Source organism: Apodemus sylvaticus, chromosome 1 (genome assembly GCF_947179515.1).
Source record: "Apodemus sylvaticus chromosome 1, mApoSyl1.1, whole genome shotgun sequence".
NCBI classification, from domain to species: Eukaryota; Metazoa; Chordata; class Mammalia; order Rodentia; family Muridae; genus Apodemus; species Apodemus sylvaticus.
The window spans coordinates 22568838-22594499 of NC_067472.1; the positions used below are offsets into that span (position 1 = coordinate 22568838).

General features: G+C 37.4%; 1 protein-coding gene across 3 annotated transcripts in view; it reads right to left on the minus strand.

Moving 5' to 3' along the window:
- LOC127677178 (cytochrome P450 2C42-like) overlaps positions 1 to 24083 on the minus strand; it is a 31606-nt gene extending 7523 nt beyond the window's left edge. Inside the window, exons 1-6 of one of the 3 annotated variants that reach the window (XM_052172358.1) lie at positions 23916 to 24083; positions 12612 to 12774; positions 12234 to 12383; positions 9490 to 9650; positions 8141 to 8317; positions 6776 to 6917 (exon numbers count right to left, since the gene is read on the minus strand). In XM_052172358.1, the coding sequence (XP_052028318.1) occupies positions 6776 to 6917; positions 8141 to 8317; positions 9490 to 9650; positions 12234 to 12383; positions 12612 to 12774; positions 23916 to 24083 (961 nt within the window). The remainder of the gene's footprint in view (positions 1 to 6775; positions 6918 to 8140; positions 8318 to 9489; positions 9651 to 12233; positions 12384 to 12611; positions 12775 to 23915) is intronic. The other 2 variants (XM_052172359.1, XM_052172362.1) reach the window with 2 other exon arrangements.
- Positions 24084 to 25662: the final 1579 nt, after the last annotated feature.

Consider the following 25662-nt stretch of genomic DNA (forward strand, 5'->3'; position numbering starts at 1 on the left):
ACTGGATCCCCTTTCACCAACTGGACTGCCTGTTTGAACCTCAGTGGAAGAGGATCCATCTAGTCTTGCTGGGACTAGATGCCACAAAGTGTGGTGGTACCCCAGGGAGCTCCTCTTTTCTGAAGAGAAGGGGAGGAACCAATGATGGAGGCACTTGCAGAGGTGGCACTGGGAAGAGAGAAGGGATGGCAGCACAATCTGTGTCCTGGTAAGTAAACAATGACTGTTTTCATTGTTGATTTTATCTTGGGCCTAACTCCATTTCATTTTATCAGTTTAGATTTTTCATTTTATTAGAATTATTTTGAAATACTCAGGTAGATGTTTCAAATTTCTACTGAAACTTGTCCAGTTATAAGGAAGTTCCATACTATTGACCTCTTATTTCTGTTTAATTCCTGGTTCTCTTCTCACATTTTTATTATTCATCAATCCATTTTTAACTGGTCAGAGAGTTTTGGTTGTGATGACCAAAAGCCTCCTTTACAGTTCAATCTCCCCCCATGAGTACCCTGGATTCCTGTATCCCATTACTTCTTATGATTTGGTTTCATATTTTTATGTAGTACGTTTTAGTATTTTTGAAAAAAAGGGAAATATTAAACTCCATGGCAAACTTAGAGGGCTGAAAATACCCTTCTTTTCCAGAAGTAAATAGAATAACATCCTGTGAGAATTATGGTACAAATTGACTGCTAATTCACTATGTATAACATGGTTGGTTTGTTCCCTGAAGATTTCTCTTCCATGCAGGTAATCTGAAACTATAAGACCTGATATCTTGGGTCAATTATTTCATTTTATTCATTGCAATGGATAGCATTTTCTAATAAGATACACATGGAGGGGTGTACTTCACAGTTACTCTATGAAAGTATGTATTGCTACTTAAATTGAAGAAACCAAAGGAAAACAGAGGCCTAGAAGATTTGAAAGCTGCAAATTCACCCACTTTCTTTTTCATGCTATACATCTCTCATGACTGCCAAAGATTCCTGTGTAGAGGACTTGTCTAACTAGATTTCTTTGAAACAAACTTCTTCTGTCCCATTAGAAACCTTGGTTTCCTGATGAATGGAGACACTGAAAGGAAATGATAAAAGAAAACTTCTCTAACCTGAAGAAAGAGATGCCCATAAATGTACAAGAAGCCTACACAATGACAAATAGATTGGACCAGTAAAGATTCCTCCTGACACATAACAATCAAGACACCAAATGTACAGAACAGGGAAAGACTATTAAAAACAGTAATGGTAAAAGGCCAAGTATATAAAGGCAGACCTATAAGAAGTGTACCAGATTTCTCAACAGAGACTCAAAAACTAGAACGGCAGGCCAGACTACTACACACAGCAAAACTCTCAATTACCATAGATGGTGAAACCAAGATATTCCATGACAAAACCAAATTTAAACAATATATTTCCATAAATCGAGTCCTACAGGTAAGAAAAGGAAAATACCAACACAAAGAGGGAAGGTACCCCCAAGAAAAACCAATAAATTAATCTTCTCACAACAAACTCAAAAGAAGAGAACCACACAAATATAATTCCACATCTAACAACAAAAATAATAAGAAGTAACAATCATTGGTACTTAATATCTCTTAACATCCAAGGACTCATTTCCTAAATAAAAAGACAAATGATAACAGACTGGATAGTGAACGGGATCCAGTATTTTAATGCACACAGGAAACACATCTCAGTGAAAAGGAAAAACACTACCTCAGAGTAAAAGGCTGGAGAAATTCCAATATTGAAAATGTAAATAAATGAAATAATCGATTAATAAAAAGGAAAAAAGAAATTATGGCCATCATTTGAGTGGATGTGTGGCACAATTGCAAAGTCTTTTTCACATGTGTGGCATAGCTGAGGTTTGTTTCTTATTCTGTGTGTGTGTGTGTGTGTGTGTGTGTGTGTGTGTGTGTCTGAATGCACATGAGGACATGAATGCAGACATGTGGATGTGCAGTGTTGGATGTGCCTCAGTGGGTATGTGGAGAATGACATATGACATCAAGGAGTCTATTCTCTCTTCCATCATATACCTAGAAGTAAGGAATTTAGATTTTCAGCAAGAACCTTTCCTCATTGAGGCATCTGACTGCTCATGTTTAGAATGCTTTAAGAAAATTTATAAACTATGTTTATAGTGCCAATATAAGAGCATGGGAGATCGCTCCATTTTCTGAAATCTTTTTCAATTTCTTCCTTGAGAGTCTTGAAGTTATTGCCATACAGATCTTTCACATAGAGTTACCTCAAGATATTTAATATTGTTTGTCTCTATTGTGAGGGAGTTGTTTCCCTAATTTCTTTCTCATCCTGTTTATCATTTATTTAAAGACTAATGATTTATTTGAGTTAAGTTTGTGTCCAGCCACTTTGCTGAAATTGTTTTTCAGCTGGAGAAGTTCTCTGATAGAGTTTTGGGATAGTTTATATATACTATCATATCATCTGCAAACAGGGATACCTTTATTTCTTCTTTGCCAATTTGAACCCCCTTGATATCTTTTTGTTATTTTATTGTTCTAGCTAGCACTTCCAGTACTATATCGAATAGATATGGGGATAGTGAGCATCCTTGTCTTGCCCCTAATTTTAGTGGGATTGCTTCAAGTATCTCTCCATTTAGTTTGATATTGGCTGTTGGTTTGCTGTATATTGGTTTTATTTTGTTTAGGTACAGGCTGTGAATTCCTGATCTCTCCAATACTTTTAACATGAAGGAGTGTTGTATTTTGTCAAATGCTTTTTCTGTATGTAAAGAGATGATAATGTGGTTTTTATTCTTTGAGTTTGTGGATAACATTAATGAATTTTCCTATATTGAACCAACCTTGCATCCCTGGGATGAAGCCTACTTGATCATGATGAATAATGGTTTTTATGTGTTATTGGATTCAGTTTGAAAAATATTATTGGGTATTTTTGCATTGATATTCATAAGTGAGATTGGTCTGGAGTTCTCTTTTATGGGTGGGTCCTTGTGTGGTTTAGGTATCAGAGTCATTGTAGCTTCATAGAACGAATTAGGTAGTTTTCCTTCTGTTTCTATTTAATGGAGTAGTTTGAGGAATATTGGTATCAGGTCTTTTGGGAAGGTCTCATAGAATTCTGCACTAAATCCAACTGGCCCATGGCTTTTTTTGGTTGGGAGATTTTTAATGACTTCTATTTCCTTATGAGATATGGGCCTGTTTAGATAATTTACCTACTCTTGATTTAACTTTGGTAAGTGGTATGTGTCTAGAAGAGCATCCATTTCATATATATTTTCCAGTTTTGTTGAGTATAGGCTTTTGTAGTAGGATCTGATGATATTTTTAATATCCTTCATTTATCTTGTTATGTCTCCCTTTTCATTTCTGATTTTGTTAATCTGGATACTACCACTGGGCCCTTTAGTTAGTTTGGCCAGAGGTTTATCTATCTTGTTGATTCTCTCAAGAACAAGCTTTGGCTTTGTTGGTTCTTTGTATTGTTCTCTTTGTCTATCAAATAGCTGAGAAACACCTAAAGAAATGTTCAAAGTTCTTAGTGATCAGAGAAAAGCAAATTGAGCTTCGACCTTATACCAATCAAAATGACTAAGATCAAAACCTCATGCAACAGCACATGTTGGTGGTGATATGGAGAAGGAGGAACACTCCTCCATTACTGGTGGGATTGCAAATTGGTACAACCACTCTGGAAATCAATCTGAAGATTCCTCAGAAAACTGGAAATACATCTACCTGAAGACTCAGCAATACCACTCTTGGAAACACATCCAAAAGATGCCCCACCATGCCACAGAGGCACCTGTTCCACTATGTTCATAGCGGCCTTATTTGTGATAGCCAGAAGCTGGAAACAACCTAGATGCCCCAGGACAGAAGAATGGATACAGAAAATGTGGTTCATATACACAGTGGAATACTACACAGCTATTAAGATCGAACATATCCTGAGTTTTGCAGGCAAATGAATGGAACTAGAAAATATCTTTCTGAGTGAGATAACTCAGATCCCAAATGATATGAACGCCATGTACTCACTAATAAGTGGATATTAGCCAAAAATAGTACAGAATACCCAAGATACAGTCCACAGAACTCACAAAGGTCAACAAGCTGAAGGGCCCAAATGAGGATGCCTCAGTATCACTTGGGAGGAAGAAGAAAGCAACCAAAAGTGGGGAGGAAGGGAGGGAGGGACCTAGGATGGAAAGGGGAGGGGGAGAGAGGGACATACTCTAGTACTTAGTGAAGGAAAGGACTGAAGCCCTGAGGGTCAGCAGAAAGAATAGAAACAGGCAACCTAGGGAAATAGAAGGTTGTGGGGACCCTCCAGAATGTACTAGAGACCTGGGAGATGAGAGACTCTTGGAATTCAAAGTGAGGGACCTTATATGAAATGCCATACAGTGGGGAGTGGGAACTTGTAGAGTCCACCCCCAGCATAAAGATAGGACATCAAGTGAGATATAGGGTTGCCATTCCACAGTCAAAACTCTGACCCATAATTGTTCCTGTCTGAAAGAACTGCAGGGATGGAAAAGGGGAGAAGCCTGAGGAAAACAAGGTCCAGTGACAGACCCAAAGTGGGATCCAGCTCAAGGAGAGGCCCCTTGGCCTGATTACTGAGGCTATGGAGCGCACACAAAAAGGGACCTAGCATGACTGCCCTCCAAAAGACCCAACAAGCAGCTGAAAAAGTCAGATACAGATATTTGCACTCAACCAATGGACAGAAACTACTCATCCTTGTAGTTGAATTAGGGAAAAACTGGAAGAAGCTGAGGAGGAGAGCAACCCTGTAGGAGGATCAGTAGTCTCAACCTGGACCCCTGAGATCCCTGACACTAGACCACCAACCAGGCAGCATACACCAACTGATATGAGGTCCCCAACACATATACAAAAGAAGACTCCAGGGTCTGGTTTTAGTCAGAGAAGATGCACCTAACCCTCAAAAGACTGAAGGCCTCAGGGAGTTTAGAGGTCTGGTGGGGTAGGGTATGGGAGTAGGCACATCTTCATGGAGATAGGGGATCAGGTAGGAGGTATGGGTTGTGGAACAGTCAGAGTGTAGACTGGGAGATAAATAAATAAATAAATAAATAAATAAATAAATAAATAAATAAATAAAATTATTTAAAAATAAAAAAGTATTTGCAGTACAATAAAAAAAACCAGAAAAATTATAAAGATGTTCTTAATAGACAACATTATAGGGCTACCTTTTTTGGTCTAAGTGGGAGAATGAACCTAATCAGGCAGAGACTTGATATGCCAGGGTTGGGGAAAACCCAGTGGACCCCACCCTCTCGGCAGAGAATAGAAAGTGGGAGGGACTCTAGGAGGGAAGTACTTGGAGGTCATGAAGCATTAATTGATTAATTGCTTAATAAAAATAAAAAAGAATTGGCTCAGAGGTTAAGAGCACTTGTTTCTCTTACAGAGGACCTGGATTCTATTCCCACTATTCAAATAGTGTCTCATAACAAAAGGGCATGCATGGTATGTATTCACTAATAAGTGGATATTAGCAAAAAAAAAAAAAAGTACAAAATACTCAAGATACAGTCCACAGAACTCAAAAAGGTTAGCAAACTGAAGTGTCCATGTGAGAACACCTCAGTCCCACTTGAAAGGAAGAAGAACACAATCACAAGTGGGGAGGGAGGGAGAGGCCTGGGAGGGAAAGTGGTCTGACACTATTACTGAGGATTGGAGTGCTCACAAAAAGGAACCTAGTATGACTGCACTCCAGAAGACCCAACTAGCAGCTGAAAGAATCAGATGCATATATTTGCACCCAACCAATGGACAGAAGCAGCTGAGCCCTGTTGTTGAATTAGGGAACACTGAAAGAAGCTAAGGAGAAGGGTAACCCTGTAGGAAGACCGGCCCTCTCAATTAATCTGGACCTCTGATACCTCTCAAACACTGAACCACCAAACAGGCAGCATACACCAGCTAATATGAGACCCCTAACACACATACAGTAGGGGACTGCCAGGTCTGTGCTCATTAAGAGACAATGCACCTAACCCTCAAGTGACTGGAGGCCCCAGGGAATTTAGAGGTCACATGGGGTGAGTGGTAGGGACATCCACATGGAGACACGGGGGTGGGGAAGAGGTATGGAATGTAGAACAGTCAGAGGGTGGACAGGGGGAGGAATAACATGGAGTGTAAAAAAAACAGATAAATAAATTTTTAAAACAAAAAAAGTATAGTTCCTCAATTATTTGTTCTATGATAAACAGCATTTTAGGGAAGCAGATTTCTAAAATAACAGATGTGGTATTTTTTTAGAAATTCTGGCTAAAATGAAATGTCCTTTCATTAAATTCTGAGAGTGGTATATTTTCTGTAAAAAAAAAATAGTTTCTATAACAACAAAAGAATTATAAGTATAAAGAAAAATATCTTCAAGAATGTATCTACTATTCTGTATGGCTTTTTTCAACTTAAACTAACTTGTATTTTTAAGACAGCTTGTGTGAGCACAATCACTTCCTATGAAATCCATACAATAGAACTGGACTTTATTGATCATTTTTACTCTTCCTTGTGCCTTCACTTCTATGAAGCATCCTCTGCTATGGACTAAGATATCTACTTCGGTTCTTCTGATAAATGTAGCAGATTGTGGCGCCACAAAAGGTTAAATTCTGAGGCTTCCCTTAGACAAAAAAAAAAAATAAAGGACTCCAGGGATATCTTCTAATTTCTTTCTGAAACTCACTGGCTTCCCACCTGTGTCCTTACCTGTGACTTCTGGATACTTGAGCAGGAGCAGCAGAGAGTACCTCAGGGTTGTGCTTGTTGTCTCTGTCCCAGCAGCAAACAGGTCAGATGCCGTGAAGATCAAGTTCTCACACGTAAACTCCGTCTTTGGGTTGTGCTTTTCCTAGAAATGGTTTGACTGTGTTATCCAGGAAATTATTTGTCAATGTACTTAGTAGAGTGAATAAAATTACTTACATGTGACAAGCCTGACCTGACAGACCTTGGAGAATGTAGCAGGAGAAACTGACCTGTGTTCAGATGTGTAGACCCCTGCCCCATCTTCCAAACTTATACCCAGTTTCTTGTATGGAAAAGTCTTACATGAGACTCTTCAGCCAGGTGAGACATTCTGTCTACTGTATTCCAAAAAATACATAAAGAGAGAAATGATGCCCCACTTCCCTTTTGTAAAAAAAAAAAAAAAAAAAAAACATGTTTAACTCAACACACATAAGAAGGAGTAAAAGCACACAGCATGTGATGTGAGGGCTAGTCATGAAGATAAAGGTCTCAATTGTAAATGTAGAAAAAAAAACTGGAAGGTCCCTGCCTGACTCATCAGGCAATTATACTGCTTGAATAAACATAGTAAATGCATTAAACATTACACACCTAGCATAAAGGTACAGATCAGTGGATCAGAATGGAGAGCTAACAAAACAAAGACCTTACACTGATGATGAATGCCAACAGTATTCAATACAAATAATGTCTTTTCAACAAAATGGAGCCAGGGCAGAAGCATTTATTCATATAGGTGCCTGAGGGACATCAATCTATAATTCCACAGCCATGTCAATTCACTTGAAGTTACACTCAGTTAAGGCGTCTTTCAACCTTGGCACTAATCATTTCCTTCTCACACTGCAATCCGCACCTTAGAATTCATCTGAAAGCTCCTCAGCTGTGCACAGCTAATATTTTAAAATCTGATATTTAAGATTCAATCTGCAGATGTTGTAGGTAGTCTAGCTATCTTGAACAGCTTTTCTAAGTTTCCACACACTGTCTAGAAAGACAGCATTCATCTTTATATTATGGCATGACATATTTTTTTTGAGAATTTTGGAAATGTTTTCATTTGTTGGACCCATTGCATTATGTGACTCATTATCAAGGTTATTTTGTCTAAAAAAATAAGGTCAATACATTCAAATCACTGAACTTACTATTCTATTACTGGAATGATTGCTGCACATTCATGTGCACATTAAGCACATGAAGTGCTTCTCGGAAAGTGCAGGTCTGAATCATTTAAACATCCCTGCAGACACGGACAATTTATGGATCAAAGAAATGCTCGAGCAGTCAAATAGCTAAATTGTAGTTTTATTAACATTTTACCTGCTCCATTTTGATCAGGAAACAATCAATAAAGTCCCGAGGATTGTTAATATCCAGTGTCTCTTGATGCTGTGTTACTTTTGTCAAAAAGTAATCTTTTGCAAAGGCAAAATTTTTAAGTAATTTTCTGTGATTTCCTGGTAGGTAATCAATCATAACAGGAAAATTGTTGCAAATCTACAAAAGAAAATGGTAGAAGCTTAAAACACAGAATGTATGTATGTGTACCTTTTAGTGCACCGTGGCCAGGAAGAGTAGATACAAATACAAAAAATATATGTTATCCATCTTGAGTTAATTCATGTTTTATATAGAAATTCTTTTTGCTTGTAAAAAATGCTTACAGGAGAACAAAATGAGAATTTTAACAAAAATTCTCAAGGATTCTTGGATTACAACTGTGAACCTGCGCAGACCAGCTAGATGATTTCTTCAAGATCATACAAGCAGTGTTTATACAAACTGTAAGATATGCCAACTCAGCACAGGGACAGTTTGACAGGATCCAGATACCACACAAATATTTTGTCACTCTTGTACCACCCATAAGTCATCAACTGTTGATTAAATATCAAAGCTGTACTCCAGAGTTCCTAGCAGTTTCTATCCCAAACACTTTCTGCTTGAAGAAAATATTATTATTACAATATGATGTTTCTGCTAAGTGTTTTGATGGCCAGGTCTCTAAAATATTGAATGGAGCATAAGTCTTGTTGCTAACAGATTTCAACAATGAAATAAATGTCCACTGAGTTATATAGGCATCTGCTAAGCATTTACCTGATGATTCATACAAAAACTGATTTGAGGTTTAATAGAAAAATCAGTGAACATTGTTCTAACAGCCCACAGTTAAGCCTTATTTATCTAAAGAATTTTTTGGAATTTCACGGAGCCATATCTCTAAGTGGTTGTTGGGTTTTGTTTTCTTTTTAAAGAAAGAAGCTTGAGTAGTATTCCATTTTAGGCAAATGGTTGGGACTGGAAAATATCATCCTAAGTGAGGTAACCCAATCACAAAAGAATACACATGGAAGGCAGTCACAATTAACATATCAAATGATTCCCAAGAAGGAAGGAGAGGGCCCTGGTCCAGGAAAGGCTTGATGCAGCATTGTAGAGGAATACCAGGACATAGAAATGGGAGGGGGCTGATTGGGAAATGGGCGGAGGGAAGAGGGCTTATGGAACTTATGGGGTGGGGGGACCAGGAAAGGGGAAATCATTTGGAATGTAAACAAAGAATATAGAAAATGAAAAAAAAAAAAAACAAGCCAAACAAACAAAAAACCAAACCAAACCAAACCAAAAAGAAAAAAAAAAAAAGAAAGAAAGAAGCTTGAACTCACCTGAATCCAAGGGGAACTCAGAATCGCAACATTTTCATTTAAGATGTCTATAAAGGTAAGGAATTCTTGATCTTTATAATCAAAACGATTTTGGAAAACAATGGAGCAGATGACATTGCAAGGAGCACAGCCCAGAATGAAGGTGGGATCACAGGGCATACCTAAAGAATTGGGAACAATTGTAAAATGCTACTGAAATATACATGTGTGTGTGTTTGTATTTAAAATGATATCTCTTAATAGATAAACTGATGACAATTTAAGCAAGTCTTATACACGGCCTCATAGACATAACAGTAGTCCATTATAGCTGTGCATCATTTTTTTATTTAATGTAAGTTCATTGATCTGGCCTTCTATCTAAATCATGAATTTATGTGTGATTTTCATCTCATTCCTCTATTGACTGGCCTTTCAACCAAGGTGTCTGCTCTTTTTGAAGGGGAAAAAGGACTTTGCAAATCTTTAGCAATCCAAGGCCAGAAGTTAGTCATGCCTGTTTGCAAAGCCTCTAAACAACACAGTACAAAGATGAATGGCAGTGGAAGGCAAAATAGATCTGGGAATAGTTTGAGGATGAGTATGATCAAAATGCACTGTACAAACTTCTCAAAGAACTAATAAAAATGAAAGGGTAAAAGCATCCCCCTGAAAAAAAGGGCGGGGGAATTATAGGAACCTAGGAACACTTAATATGCAGCAGTTAAAAGATTCATGTCTTTAGCCAATAGAATGCAATAAATAGAGATTGTGTCAAGTTCATGTATTTGGAAAACTAATATGAAAATGAAGCACATCTATGTTATGTGACCTGAAAATGTATAAATAATCAGTTAATATAAAATTGATTTCTTAGAGCAAAGTTAAAATGAGAAAATTTGTTTGGAATATGCCCCCAAAAGAAAACAAATAAAAGTAAGAAATAGGTAGTTTGAATCCTTTCGTCTATGTCTAAAAACTCCCTATAATTGTCCCCCATTTCAAAGGAACTAAATGTCTTTGGTACTTAATATTGATTATCAATGTGATGGGCTCTTAATCACCTGGAAGAGGGCCTTCTAGATATGTCTGTGTAGTGGGAATACCCATTCCATTGATTAGCACCATTCTATAGGCTTGGGTGCTAGACTGCATAAATTGAAAAGAGTTGGCCAAGAGGGAGCATTTTTTCATCCTTGTACTTCATATTTATTTATATTTATATAAATTATTTTATTTATTTCCATTACAAATGTTTCTCCCCCTCCCAAAGTTCGTCGCTCTATCTCCCCTCTCCTTTGCCTCTAAGGTGTTCCCTGACCCACCCTCCTCCCCTATATACCTACCCTCACTTCACCCTGCTCAGCATCCCTTTCCCTGGAGCATCCAGTCTCTACAGGATTAAGCCCATCCTCTCCCACTAAGGCCAGACAAGGCAGTCCTCTGCTACATATGTGTCAGGGACCATGGAGTAACCAGAAAGTGATTGAAGTTCCCCTTCTGTGAAATGGCATCATGGTAAATCTATAGACAAAATCTATGCTCCCAAATTACCCTCCTTCAGATGCTTCCTTGGGTATTTTATCATAGCAACAGAAGTAACTAGCATGTCCATCATCCCCTAACATTATTATATTTTTACATTTGTGTATTCTTTGAAGAGGACTCTATAATAAAATCCCTAAGGTACTTAGAAAATCTGAAACCTAAAATAAAAATAACTTGAATTAAAAGTACTTTGGATAAATACTGAGACATTAGATAATAAGAAAATGATTTAGTCATTCAGATTTCATGGGCTTGAAATACTATAGCATTGCTGGAAATGTTGCATCAATAAATATTTTGTTATTTCAAAGGACAAAATAAAGTTTACTTAAGAAGCATGGATATATGTGTGACTCAGAGAATAAACCTGATTGATTTTCTCTTCAGTTACTAAATGTGAAAGACAGCATTTAAAAACAAGGTCATGTTTTATTGTGACAAGTACTTCAAAATGTTTGTAAACTTGTGAGGGAAAACAATTATTGCCGTATATTTGCAATCCCTAAAACAGCAAATAAAAGGAAATGATATAAATAAATGAAAATGGAGCCAATAATGAATCCTAGTTACATACATTACTGATAATTGAACACTACTTTTTAAAATCATATAATAGCATTCATTTATTCAAAAATATAAATCAAAAGCATAAAAATAAGTAATTTATTCTTTTATAAATTATGCTATGGTTTCAAAAGAACATGGACTGATAAAACTTTATTAAGATATAGCTAAATAAAAAATGTGTTACACAGCAACATTCTGTCAGAATTTTATGCATAGATGTGACATATATCAGTTCTACAACATAGTACAATTAAAGACAATTGTACTTTGTGATTCCTTTTCTATATAAGTGTGATGCTGTGATTACACACAACATGTTTGCTAGTGAAATTAATATTCATACTAATGGAAATCATTGTCCTTCAATAGTCAGAAAATAAGTTCACAACATAAATTCATATAATCATTTTATTATTTGAAAACAAAACAGTTGGAAAAGAGTGACATTAAGTGATGCCCTAGACCCTCTACAACAGACACAATCCCATCATAAAACAATCATCACAGATAATAAGCACTCTTATTTTTCTCTACAAATCACACTTTTTGTATGAAGACTGGGGTATAACATAGACTGAAATCTATAGCCAGCCTTAAAATTCCTTGAGGCTCTCATAAAAAGACAGAAGTCTAAGATGAGTGACACCCACCATTGGTTTTCCTCAACTCATCCACAAGACAGCGAGCCTCCTCTTGAACTCGGTCCTCAATGCTCCTCTTCCCCATCCCAAAGTTTCTCAGAGTCATGAGTGAGAAGCGTCTCATTTCTTTCCAGGTCCTTCCACTACTGAAAACAAGCCCTAAAAGGAAGAACAGAAATGAGTAGGGAGTTCCCAGGTGGGTAAGAGTGCTGATGGTGGCTGCCACACAGAAACAGAAACTGGAATTGAGCAAGTTTCAAGTCTGCTTTCCATCCTCATATTCCCTATGACCACAACATAACACACAATATGAACACATAGGTGGATGAGCACAGTTGGATGCATGGATACGTAGGCACATGAACATATTAGTACATGGACATTTACCACAGTTTTTCTTAAGCTTATCAAACACTGGAATGGCTCCTCTTCCAGCAAACTCTTCCCCATGATTAATCAAGGCTTCTTTCACAGCTTCATACCCATGCAACACCACAGCAGGTTTCCTGCCCAAGTACAGAGTGAACACAGAGCCATAGACTTTTGAGAACTAGAAAACAAAAAAGAGATTAAGATGTAGTAAAAAATATGTCAGCAAGTGACAGGCTACACTTGCAAGAAGACAAGGATGCTGCTCACTGTCCTTCCCTATTCTGTCTCTTACTGCAAATGCAATTCTTAGGGTAACCCCTAGTATTGCAACAGAATACAAGTTGCAGGACCTCTTACTACTTTTCATGCCTCCTGTGGATTCCAAAAACCATCCCAACTTTGACATCCCTCACCAACTTTCTGCTGTATTCCAACTCCCAACTCAGGGAGATACAACCTTCTGAAGCACAGTACATGCCTACCAGAAGGTGAAGTAGGCTTCCCAAATCTCTGTTATCCAGACACAATACTCAAAGTCTTGCCTATCACAATGACAGACAAATCTCACCTTTACCTCCCTTCTCCAGGCCTCCAACATCAGCATGTATTCTCCTTAAGTCCACAAGCTTAGCAAGCCAGAAAGTCAGGCAACCCACAACAAACCCACTCTACAGTGAAATTACACAGTATAAGCAGGAACCAAGGACCAAAACATTCACCCTTCCAAGACAAACTCAGACATTAGCACCTAGACATATAATCACCCCAAATTCAGATGGCTAGATGTCCTGTAATAACCCAATCTATAACAGCTAAGCCAATACGTCTCCACTGAAGCCCAGTTATGCTACCACAGCAGGACCTCAAAATGCTAGCATAGTTTAATCACAAGAAAAAGCTTAAAGCCAACTTTGTGAAGATGACAGAGATCCTTAGAGAGGAATAAAACGTTTAACAAAATACAGTGAAACAAAAACAAACAATTGGAAGAAATTAATAAATCCCTCAAAGAAAGCCAGGAATCACAAAACATTGGATAAAATAAATAAACATCTTAAAGAAAATTAGGCAAAAAAAAAAACAAGGTAAAGCTAACAAAACTGTTCAAGAATTAAAACAACCACTCTATAAATCAGTCTGGTGGTTCCTCAAAAAATTGGAAATAGTTCCACCTGAGGACCCAGCTGTACCACTTCTGGGCATATACTGAGAAGATGCTCCAACATGTAATAAGGACACATGCTCCACAATGTTCATAGCAGTCTTATTGATAATAGCCAGAAGCTGGAAAGAACTCAGATGCCCTTCAAAAGAGGAATAGATACAGAAAATGTGGTATATTTACACAATGGAATATTACCCAGCTACTAAAAGCAATGAATTCATGAAATTCTTAGGCAAATAGATGGAGCTAGAAAATATCATCCTGAGTGAGGTAACACAATTACAAAAGAATACACGTGGTATGTACTCACTGATAAGTGGATATTAGCCCAAAAGCTTGGAATACTCAATATACAATTCACAGACCAAATGAAGCTCAAGCAGAGGATGGCCTTGTTGGTCATCAAAGGGAAGAGAGAGCCTTGGTCCTAAGAAGGCTAAATGTTCCAGTATAGGGGAATGCCAGGACAAGGTAGAGGGAATGGGTTGGTTGGTGAGAAGGGGGAGGGGCAGGTGGGATAGGGTATTTTGGGAGGGAAACACAGGAAATGGGATAACATTTGAAATGTAAATAAATAAAACACCTGATTAAAATATTCAGCTAAAGAAAAACAAAAAGAAAAAACAGAAAGCTTACAAACTCATGGAGACACAACTCTCTACTGAATGAAAATGGGCCAAGACAGAAATAAAGAAAGAAATTAAAGAATTTTTTAAATGCAATGAAAATGAAGGCACAACATATACAAACTTTTAGGACATGCTGAAAGCAGTTCTAAAGGGAAAGTTTATAGCACTGTTTGCTTACATTAAAAATAATGGAGCAATCTCATACTAGCAATTTATCAACACCCCTGGAAGGTCTAAAACAAAATGAAGTTAGGGCATGCAAGAAAAGTAGACAGAAGAAATAATCAAACTGAGGGCTGAAATCAATAAAATAGAAACAAAGAGAACAATCTGCTCCTGTGACTGAGCAGACAGGTGCAGCCAGGAATGCAGAGAACACCCTAGTGCAAGATCACTTGGGACACAGTCTGCCAGGGCCCCACCTGCACCAAGGACCTGGGCAGTATCACAGCTGTCTGTGCAACTATCCTGCCAGGGGACATCTGCTCTGCAGGGAGTCCCATGGTTAGAGGTGAGGCAGCCATCTTCACTCCTGCAACTGAGCAGGCTGTCACAGCTAAGTACACAAGAAGCACATGAGTGTCAGATCAGTTGGCACTCAGCCTACCAGGGCCCCGCCTGCACCCAGGAACTGGGCATTACCACAACACTCTGTGTCAGGGGAGAGCCAGTCACCCAGGGGTGCTGAGACAGGCTCGCAGGCACACAGGAGGGACAAGCACCAGCCAGAGAGAGCAGAACCAACTAACACCAGAGATAACGAGACGGCAAAAGGCAAATGTAGGAACATTACTAACATGAATCAAGGCAACATGGCACCATCTGAACCCAATTCCCACAACAGTAAGTCTTGGATACCCCAATAAACCTGAAAAGCAAGATTTGGATTTGAAATCACAGCTCATGATACTGATAGAGGGCTGCAAGAAGAGCATAAATAACTCCCTTAAAGATATACAGGAGAACACGGATAAACAGGTAGAAGGCCATAAAAAATTACAGGAAAGCACAAGCAAACAGATAAAGGAATCGAACAAAGCCATCCAGGATCTAAAGATGAAGGTAGAAACAATAAAGAAATCAAAAAGAGAAATAACTCTGGACATAGAAAACCTAGGAAAGAACACAGGAGGCATGGATGCAAGCACCAACAACAAGAATACAAGAGATAGAAGAAAGAATCTCAGATACAAAAGATGCCATAGAAAGCATTGACACAATAATCAAAGAAAATGCACAATGCAAAAAGCTCCTGACCCAAAACATCCAGGAAATCCAAAACAAAATGAGAAGACCAAACTTAAGTATTACAGGTATAGAAGTGAGTGAAGATTTCCAACTTAAAGGGCCAGTAAATGTCATCAACAAAATTTTAGAAGAAAACTTCCCTAAACTAAAGAAAAAGAGATGTCCATGAGCATACAAGAAGCCTACTGAACTCCAAATAGATGTCACCAGAAAAGAAACTCCTCCTGTCACATAATAAATGAAATGCCAAATGCACTAAACAAAGAAAGAATATTAAAAGCAGTAGGGGAAAACAGTCGAGTAACATATAAAGGTAGACTAATCAGAATTACACCAGACTTCTCACAAGAGACAATGAGAGCCAGAAGACCCTGGGTAGATGTCATATAGACCGTAAGGGAACACAGATGCCAACCCAGTCTGCTATACCCAGCAAATCTCTCAATTACCATAGTTGGAGAAACCAAGGCATTCCATGGCAAAAACAAATTTAAATAATATATCTCCCCAAATCTAGCCCTTCAAAGTAAAATGAATGTAAAACACCAACAAAAGGAGGTAAAATATACACTTAAAAAGCAAGAAATTAATCTTCTTTCAACAAACGCAAAAGAAGATAACCACACAAAAATTAAAATTACATCAAAAATGGCAGGAAGCAGCAATCATTATTCCTTAATATCTCTTAACATCAATGGAATCAATTCCCCAATAAAAAGACATAGACTAACAGACTGAATATGAAAACAGGAACCAACATTTTGCTGCATATAGTAAACGCATTTCAGTGTGAAAGACAAACACTACCTCAGAGAAAAAGGCTGGAAAACAGTTTTCCAAGCAAATGATTCTAGGAATGACTGAAGTAGCCATTCTAATATCCAATAAAATAGACTTTCAACCAAAAGTTATCAAAAAAGACATGGAAGGATAATTTATACTCAAAGGAAAAATCTACAAAGAAGAACTATCAATTCTGAACATGTATGCTCCAAATACAAGGGAACCCTCATTTGTTAAAGAAACTTTACTAAACCTTAAAGCACACATTGCACCTCACACAGTAATTGTGGGTGAGTTCAACACCCCACTCTCATCAATGGGCAGATCAGGGAAGCACAAACTAAACACAGACACCGTGAAACTAACAGAAGTTTTGGACCAAAGGGATTTACTACATTTCTATAGAACATTTCATCCTAAATAAAAAGAATACACCTTCTTCCCAGCACCTCATGGAACCTTCTCCAAAATTGATCATATAATTGGTCACAAAACAAACCTCAACAGATATAAGAAGACTGAACGAATCCCATGCCTCCTGTCAGATCACTATGGAGTAAAGGTGGTCTTCAATAACAACAAAAACAACAAAAAGCCCACATATACATGGAAGATGAACAATGCTCTACACAATGATAACTTGGTCAGGGAGGAAATAAGCAAAAACCTCAAAGACGTTTTAGAATTTAATGAAAATGAAGGAGCACCATACCCAAATTTATGGCACACAATGAAAGCAGTGCTAAGAGGAAAACTCATAGCTCTGAGTGCCTCCAAAAAGAAACTGGAGAGAGCATACACTAGCAGCTTAACAGCAATGTGAAAGCCCGGGAACAAAAAGAAGCTCATTCACACAAGAGGAGTAAAGACAGGAAATTGTCAAATTCAGGGGCTGAAATAAATCAAGCAAAAACAAAGAGAACTATATGAAGAATCAACAAAACCAGAAGCTGGTTCTTTGAGAAAAATCAACAAGATAGATAAACTTTAGCCAGCCTAACCATACGGCACAGAGACAGTATCCAAATTAATAAAACAAAAAGGGAGAAATATCAACAGAAACTGAGGAAATTCAAAAAATCATCAGATCCTACCACAAAAGTCTATACTCAACACAACGGGAAAATCTGGCTGAAATGGTCAATTTCCTAGACAGACACCAACTACCAAAGTTTAAATAGATCAGCTAGACCATTTAAATAGTCCCATGACACCTAAAGAAGTAGAAGTGGTCATTTATAGTCTCCCAGACAAAAGAAGCACAGGACCAGATGGTTTTAGTGAAGAATACGATCTTCAAAGAAGACCTAACACCAATACTCTTCAAATTGTTCTGTAAAATACAGACAGAAGGAACACTGCCCAACTCATTCTATGAAGCGAAAATAACACTGATACCAAAACCACACAAAGATCCAACAAAGAACGAGAACATAAGACCAATTTCTCTTAGGAATAAAAGTGTAAAAATAATCAATAAAATTCTTGCCAACAGAATCAAAGAACACATCAAAACAATCATTCACCATGATCAAGTAGACTTCATCCCAGGGATGCAGGGATGGTTCAAAATACAGAAATTCATCAATGTAATCTGCTATGTAAAAAACTCAAAGAAAAAAACAACATGGTGATTTCATTAGATGCTGAAAAGGCATTTGACAAAATTCATCATCCTTTCATGGTAAAAGTCTAGGAAAGAAAAGGAATTCAAGGCCCATACCTAAGCATAGTAAAATTAATATACGGCAAACCAGTAGCCAACATCAAACTAAATGGAGAGAAATTTCAAGCAAACCCACTAAAATCAGGGATTAGACAAGGCTGCACTCTCTCTTCATATCTATTCAATATAGTACTTGAAGTTATAACTTGAACAATTAGACAACAAAGGGAGGTCAAAGGGATACAAATTGTAAAGGAAGAAGTTAAATTATCACCATTTGCAGATGATATGATAGTATACTAAAGCAACCCAAAAAACTAAACCAGAGAATTTCCTACAGCTGAAAAATAACTTCAGCAACGTGGCAGGATATAAAATTAACTCAAGCAAATCAGTAGCCTTTATATATTCAAAGGATAAGCAGACTGAGAAAGAAATTAGGGAAATGACCCCCTTCACAATAGCTACAAACAACATAAAATATCTTGGGGTGACTCTAACCAAACAAGTGAAAGACCTATATGACAAGAACTTCAGATCTCTGAAGAAGGAAATTGAAGAATATCTCAGAAAATGGAAAAACCTTCCATGCTCGTGGATTGGCAGGATTAATATAGTTAAAATGGCCATCTTGCCAAAGGCAATCTACAGATTCAATGCTATTCCCATAAAAATCCCAACCCAGTTCTTCATGGAGCTAGAAAGAGCAATTCTCAAATTCATCTGGAATAACAAAAAACCCAGGATAGCTAAATCTATTCTCAACAGTAAAAGAACTTCAGGGGGATTCAATATCCCAGACTTTAAACTCTACTACAGAGCAATAGTGATAAAAATTGCATGGTATTGGTACAATATCAGGCAAGCAGACCAATGGAATAGGATTGAAGACCCAGAAATGAACCAACACACCTATGGTCACTTGGTCTTCGACAAAGGGGCTGAAAGCATCCAGTGGAAAAAAAGATATTCTTTTCAACAAATGGTGCTGGTTCAATTGGAGGTCAGCATGCAGAAGAATGAGCATGCGCATCGATCCATTCTTATCTCCTTGTACCAAGCTCAACTCCAAATGGATCAAGGACCTCCACATAAAACCTGACACACTGAAACTAATTGAAAAAAACTGGGGAAGACCCTGGAGGACATGGGCACAGGGGAAAAGTTCCTGAATAGAACACCAATAGCTTATGCTCTAAGATCAAGAATTGACAAATGGGACCTCATAAAACTACAAAGTTTCTGTAAGGCAAAGGATACTGTCAAAAGGACAAAACATCAACCAACAGACTGGGAAAGGATCTTCACCAACCCTAAATCTGACAGAGGACTAATATCTAATATATACAAAGAACTCAAGAAAGTAGAACCCAGAGAACCAAATAACCCCATTAAAAAGTGGGGTACAGAACTAAACAAAGAATTTTCACATGAAGAACTTCGGAGAGCTGAGAAAAACCTTAAGAAATGTTCAACATCATTAATCATTAGGGAAATGCAAATCAAAACAACCCTGAGATTTCACCTCACAACAGTCAGAATGGCTAAGGTCAAAAACTCAGGAGACAGCAGATGTTGGCGAGGATGTGGAGAAAAAGGAACACTCCTCCACTGCTGGTGGGATTGCAAGATGGTGCAACCACTCTGGAAATCAGTCTGGCGGTTCCTCAGAAAACTGGGAATGTCATTTCCTGAGGACCCTGTTATACCACTACTGGGCATATGTCCAGAGGATTCTTCAGCATGCAATAAGGACACATGCTCCACTATGTTCATAGTAGCCCTATTTGTAGTAGCCAGAAGCTGGAAAGAACCTAGATGTCCTTCAACGGAGGAATGGATACAAAAAAATGTGGTATATTTACACAATGGAGTACTATTCAGCCATTAGAAACAATGAATTCATGAAATTCTTAGACAAATTGATGAAGCTGGAGAACATCATACTAAGTGAGGTAACCCAGTCTCAAAAGATCAATCATGTATGTGCTCACTGATAAGTGGATATTAGCCTAGAAACTTTGAATATCCAGGACATAATCCACAAATTAAATGATGTCCAAAAAGAATGGAGGAGTGGTCCCTGGTTCTGGAAAGACTCAGTGCAAGAGTATAGGGGAATTCCAGAACAGGGAAGTGGGAAGGGGTGGATGGAAGAATAGGGGGACGGAAGAGGGCTTATGGGACTTGCAAGGAGTGGGGACCCAGAAAAGGGGAAATCATTTGCAATGTAAATAAAAAAAATAAAATAAATTTAAAAAATTTAAAAAAAATAAAAAAAATGGGGTACAGAGCTAAACATTTTCACCTGAGGAATATCGAATGGCTGAGAAGCACCTAAAGAAATGTTCAATGTCCTTAGTCATCAGGGAAATGCAAATCAAAACAACCCTGAGATTTCACTTCACACCAGTCAGAATGGCTAAGATCAACAACTCAGGAGACAACAGGTGCTGGGGAGGATGTGGAGAAAGAGGAATACTCCTCCACTGCTGGTTGGGTTGCAGACTGGTACAACCACTCTGGAAATCATTTTGGCCATTCCTCAGAAAACTGGGCATGATACTACCGGAGGAACCTGTTATACCACTCCTGGGTATATACCCAGAGGATTCCCCACCATGTAATAAGGACACATGCCCCACTATGTTCATAGCAGCCCTATTTATAATAGCAAGAAGCTGGAAAGAACCCAGATGTCCCTCAACAGAGAAATGTATACAGAAAATGTGGTATATTTACACTGTGGAATACTACTCAGCTATTAAAAAGAATGAATATATGAAATTTTTAGGCAAATAGGTGGACCTGGAAAATGTAACCCAATCACAAAAGAACACATATGTTATGTACTCACTGATAAGTGGATATTAGCCCAGAAGCTTGAAATACCCAATTCACATATCAAATGATGCCCAAGAAGAAGGAAGGAGAGGTCCCTGGTCCTGGTAAGGCTCAGTGCAGCAGTATAGGGGAATACCAGGACAGGGAAGCTGGAAGGGGATGATTGGGGAACAGGGGGAGGGAAGAGGGCTTATAGGACTTTCAGGGAGGGGGGATCCTGGAAAGGGATATCATTTGAAATGTAAATAAAAATATATCAAAAAATAATTTTTAAAAAAGAATATATCTAATTTAAAAAATAGTAAAGGAGTCGAGCTGGTATGATAATAGAACATTTACTTCTACAATCTAGTCTTTGCTGTGTGAGAAGATACTCTCCAAACTACAGAAAAGAATCCTTAACATCCTCAAACGATTGACCTATATTCTTTCTAGCCTACAAGATATGCTTGGGCAATGATGGTGCAGAAACTGTGGGACTGATCAACCAATATTTGGTTTAACTTAAGGCCCACACCATAAGATGAACCCAAAGCCCAACACTTCCTGGATGGCCAGGAACCATATACTGGATAACCCAAACACAATTGGAAAAACAATGAAATAATTCCTTATGGTATTCTGCTATACTCATAGGTATAGGTCTTGTCCAGTGATCATCAGGGAGCCTTCCTCTGGCAGCTGATGAGAGTGGGTATAGATAACCATATACTGTCAAAAATGCAGAAATAAAGAATCTAAATCAAAGGTCTCCATCAGGTCTCTGATATCAGAAATCAAAAAAAAAAATGTACAATCTTTTGAAGAATCACCTGTCAATAAAATTTGGATGGTATGTTAGCTGATGCAGATAATAAGAGGTAACAGTTATGGTAGGAAAAGAGGAACTATGGGAAAGACTTAGGCACAGGAACAGATTCACCCAGAAATCTGAGGAGACAGATTCATGAAACTGAGGAGAGGTAACCAGCCATGTGACATACATATAATAGAATAAATGGGTTATAAGTTGTGAGCTAGATGGGAAATGAACCAAAGTGTATGACCTAAGCATTATTTCATAATTAAGTCTCAGAGTCATTATTTCTGGGAACAAAAAGGCTAGATGGGAAAGTTCATGCCTACAAAGAACTTCTTAGATGTTGGGGAGAAAAGAATGTGGGAACAAGTGGGGATAGAGGACACCAAGAGAACATGACCTAAAAAATTATCTAAGCAGGGCTCATCCTGCATAGATCTGCACAAGATCCTTTGCATGTATGGTATGGGCTATTAGCTTTATGTTTCTGTGGAATTCATACCTGTGGTAGTGGGTGTGTCTCCGGGTATTTAGCCTGCTCTTAGGAACCATTTTATCCTATTAGGTTGCATTGATAAGCCTCAATATCAGGGCTTTTGCCTTGCTGTATTGTATCATGTTTTACCATTCTTAACTGAAGTCACCCAGAGGCCTTCAATTGCTAAAGAGAAAGAGAGGGAGGGCCCGGGGAGAAAGAGTAGGTGGGGAGAAACTTGGGGAGTGGAGGAAGGGAAGCTGTGGTGAGTAGGTATTACACTAAAGAATAAGAAAGGAAAGAAAGAAAGAAAGAAAGAAAGAAAGAAAGAAAGAAAGAAAGAAAGAAAGAAAGAAAGAAAGAAAGAAAGAAAGAAAGAAAGAAAGAAGGGGAGGGAGGGAGGGAGGGAGGGAGGGAGGGAGGGGAGGGAGGGAGGGAGGGAGGGAGGGAGGGAGGGAGGGAGGGAGGGAAGGGAGAGAGGGAAAGAGAGAGGAAGAAATCTATATAATTAGTAATTCTGTTAACTTGGAAAATATAAGTCCATTTGCCTTTCAAAAAATACTAGCATTATTATGTCCTGTGTAACTATGAAGCAATCTAAATCCAAAGGTAAAAATTGAACACAGTTTCTTCATAACATGAAAAATTAAAAAGAAAAAGTGTTATGCAATATAATATTCTCAGTTACTACAGATATCATTACAATTTTACATTTTCTACCACATGTTGAATCATTATTTTACTTTGATACATATTAGAGTAATAGTAATAATTTTCATTTATGAATGACCTACAGTGGCCAACACAATTGATAAACAGATTGCAGTTAACTATTAAATCTATATATTCAGCAATTACATTTATATCACATTATTAAAAAATAGAGCCGAAACATCACAATCTTCTAGTGTTTCAAATTCTAAATACTAGAAATCCCAATATATTTTGAAATCCTACATTTTAACGCTATTTTGTTTTTCACCTTGAAATCAATAACCAGGTGGCTGTTTCAGCATCACCTACAAGCCCTACTCATAGAAGTCCTGAATCAGTGCCTCCAGGATCACCTATTCTGTATTAAAAGTGATCTCAAGATGTCTTCATCTCCCAGGCTGCTTTGTTGTCTACAGGCATTATGAACAAATATAAAACTTCTAGAAGGTGCAGTATTTTCCAGAAGCAAGTTCTAACACATGCCACAATCTTGTTCCAAGAAAAAGGTGTGTTCAGACTGAGAACTCTAATGATGACTACTAAGCCCTGAAACAGTATTTGTTCCTATGATTTTTTTTTTATATTGTTCAGACACATAGCTAATTTCTGGATATCAAACGGATGTTATTTCTTCACAGAAAATTTATTTGTTTTCCCCATTCTACATATAATGCATGGCTAAGTGCAGGAAATCTCAAACTTCCTTTGTTTTTCCTTCAGCCATTAACTGAAGGTATTAAGAAGGAAAAACTGCAACTTTGCCACACCGTGATTTTCATTCTACTAAACAGCCTCTAATGTTTAACCAGATGCACCACATTACATTGTATTATTATTTCTGACAATGACATGATTAGCATGACTAGCCCGTCATGCTTAGGTAACAAGTTTCCAGCCCTCTATTGTAGAGGGCATGCCCAGCCATATTTTTCACTTAAACATTGTCCATTTACTTTTTTTTTTGAGTGCTGCTGGGAAAACCAAATGTATACTTACATTCCTCAGAGATTTGCTGATGTCCTTAAGATCTATCTGAAGAATGTTTCCAATGATGGGTAGAGGTGTGGGGCCAGGAGGGAGGTTTCTTCTCTGGGAATTCTGCCTCCATAGTGAAAGGAGAAGCAGACAAGTGAGAAGAAGGCCCAGAAACACACCAAGAACCATTGCTTGCTTCACTTTTTAAGATATGACTGTGCACACAACCAAAAGCTTATGTAAGAAAGGCTACTGATACACCCATGAGTCACTGATACAAAACAGACCAACCAGAAACAACACTTAATCTCTCCTCCTTATGAACTTTGTTCCAACATAGTGATAAAGTAAAGTGCTGTGTCATTTGCTCTCCTTTATATCACAGCATATCCTGTAGGTTGTGGCTTAATTACAATGGGTTGGGTTTGAAATATTTAGGTGAAAAGGTTTTCTGATATTTAGCCACAATTGAAAAAGAAATAATAAAGGTACTTCAAGATAGAAAATTGGAAGTTGTGAAAAAATCTGAATTCTCAAGTTAATGAGCACTTGAGAACTTATAATATGAGAGAAGTTTAATAGTTTATATAACTTGCAAAAAATAAATTTTATTTTATGAAACATTAACTATTCTTTGATAATAACACTATAAATGAGTTTTTGAATAATATACTAACATTACAAAGTCACAAACATAAAATATCAAACAACATATACTGTGAATGATAATGCAATAAGCTTTTAAATAAAAAGATTTTAATTAAATTAATGAGGAATATTTTTATCATAAGATAAATTTTAAGATAGAAATATAAAAGATACAATTTTATATTTCAAATATGGAAAGGAACTTTCTGTTAGGAAACCTGTCAATTTTTTATTGATTGTTTTTTACTGAGTATCTTCTTCATTTGAAACCTGTCATTTTAACGCATACTCCTAGGTGTCAGTTATATCTAAATTATATCAGATAACCACTGCTATTCACTATTACTTACTGATCAGAATAATTCTATCAACTAAAATATATGCCACAATAGAAATTTCCCTATTATATTTCCTCTGCTCTTATAATAAAGACATAGGTACCACATTAAATTTATACCTTATATTACTTCAAGGTTAATACAATAGGATATTCTCACAAACAAACAATAAATAAAATCAATTTTATTCTCCCTAATGAAGAAAGACTGAAGTCCAGAGAACTTGGTTATAACAATTTGGAAAATCATAGGTTTCAAAATGTTATTAAGGTATTTTAATTTATCATTTTCACAAATAAAATTAAATAATACACAATAGAAAGCAAACTCATGAGCAGAACAACTGGGTGCAATAGGAGTGGTGTACTTTAAATATAAAAAATTCCATGGGCTCATGTATTTGAAGTTTTAGGAAATAGGACAGAACTTTGTCCAAGGAAAAGGTTACTTTCTTAAGGGTATGTGAGCAGAAGGTGAGGTTTGACAGCATGAATCTATTGCTGTCTGCTTTCTGTTCTAACAAAGCGTGAAGATTGAAGGTCTCCCAATTAGACATTTTTCCATCAGGCATCATTTCCCTATGCCATTCCCTACATTTTGAAACAAAACACATCATTCTATGAAACAAAATAAACCCTTCCAACCTCAAATTGTTTCTCATCAGATATTTAATCACAACAACAAGAAAAGTAACCAATACAGAAAGTTTATACACAAAGTGAGGCCATTCTAATACATCTAACCTTTGAAATACTTAACCTTTGAAGTTGATCTGTTAGAAG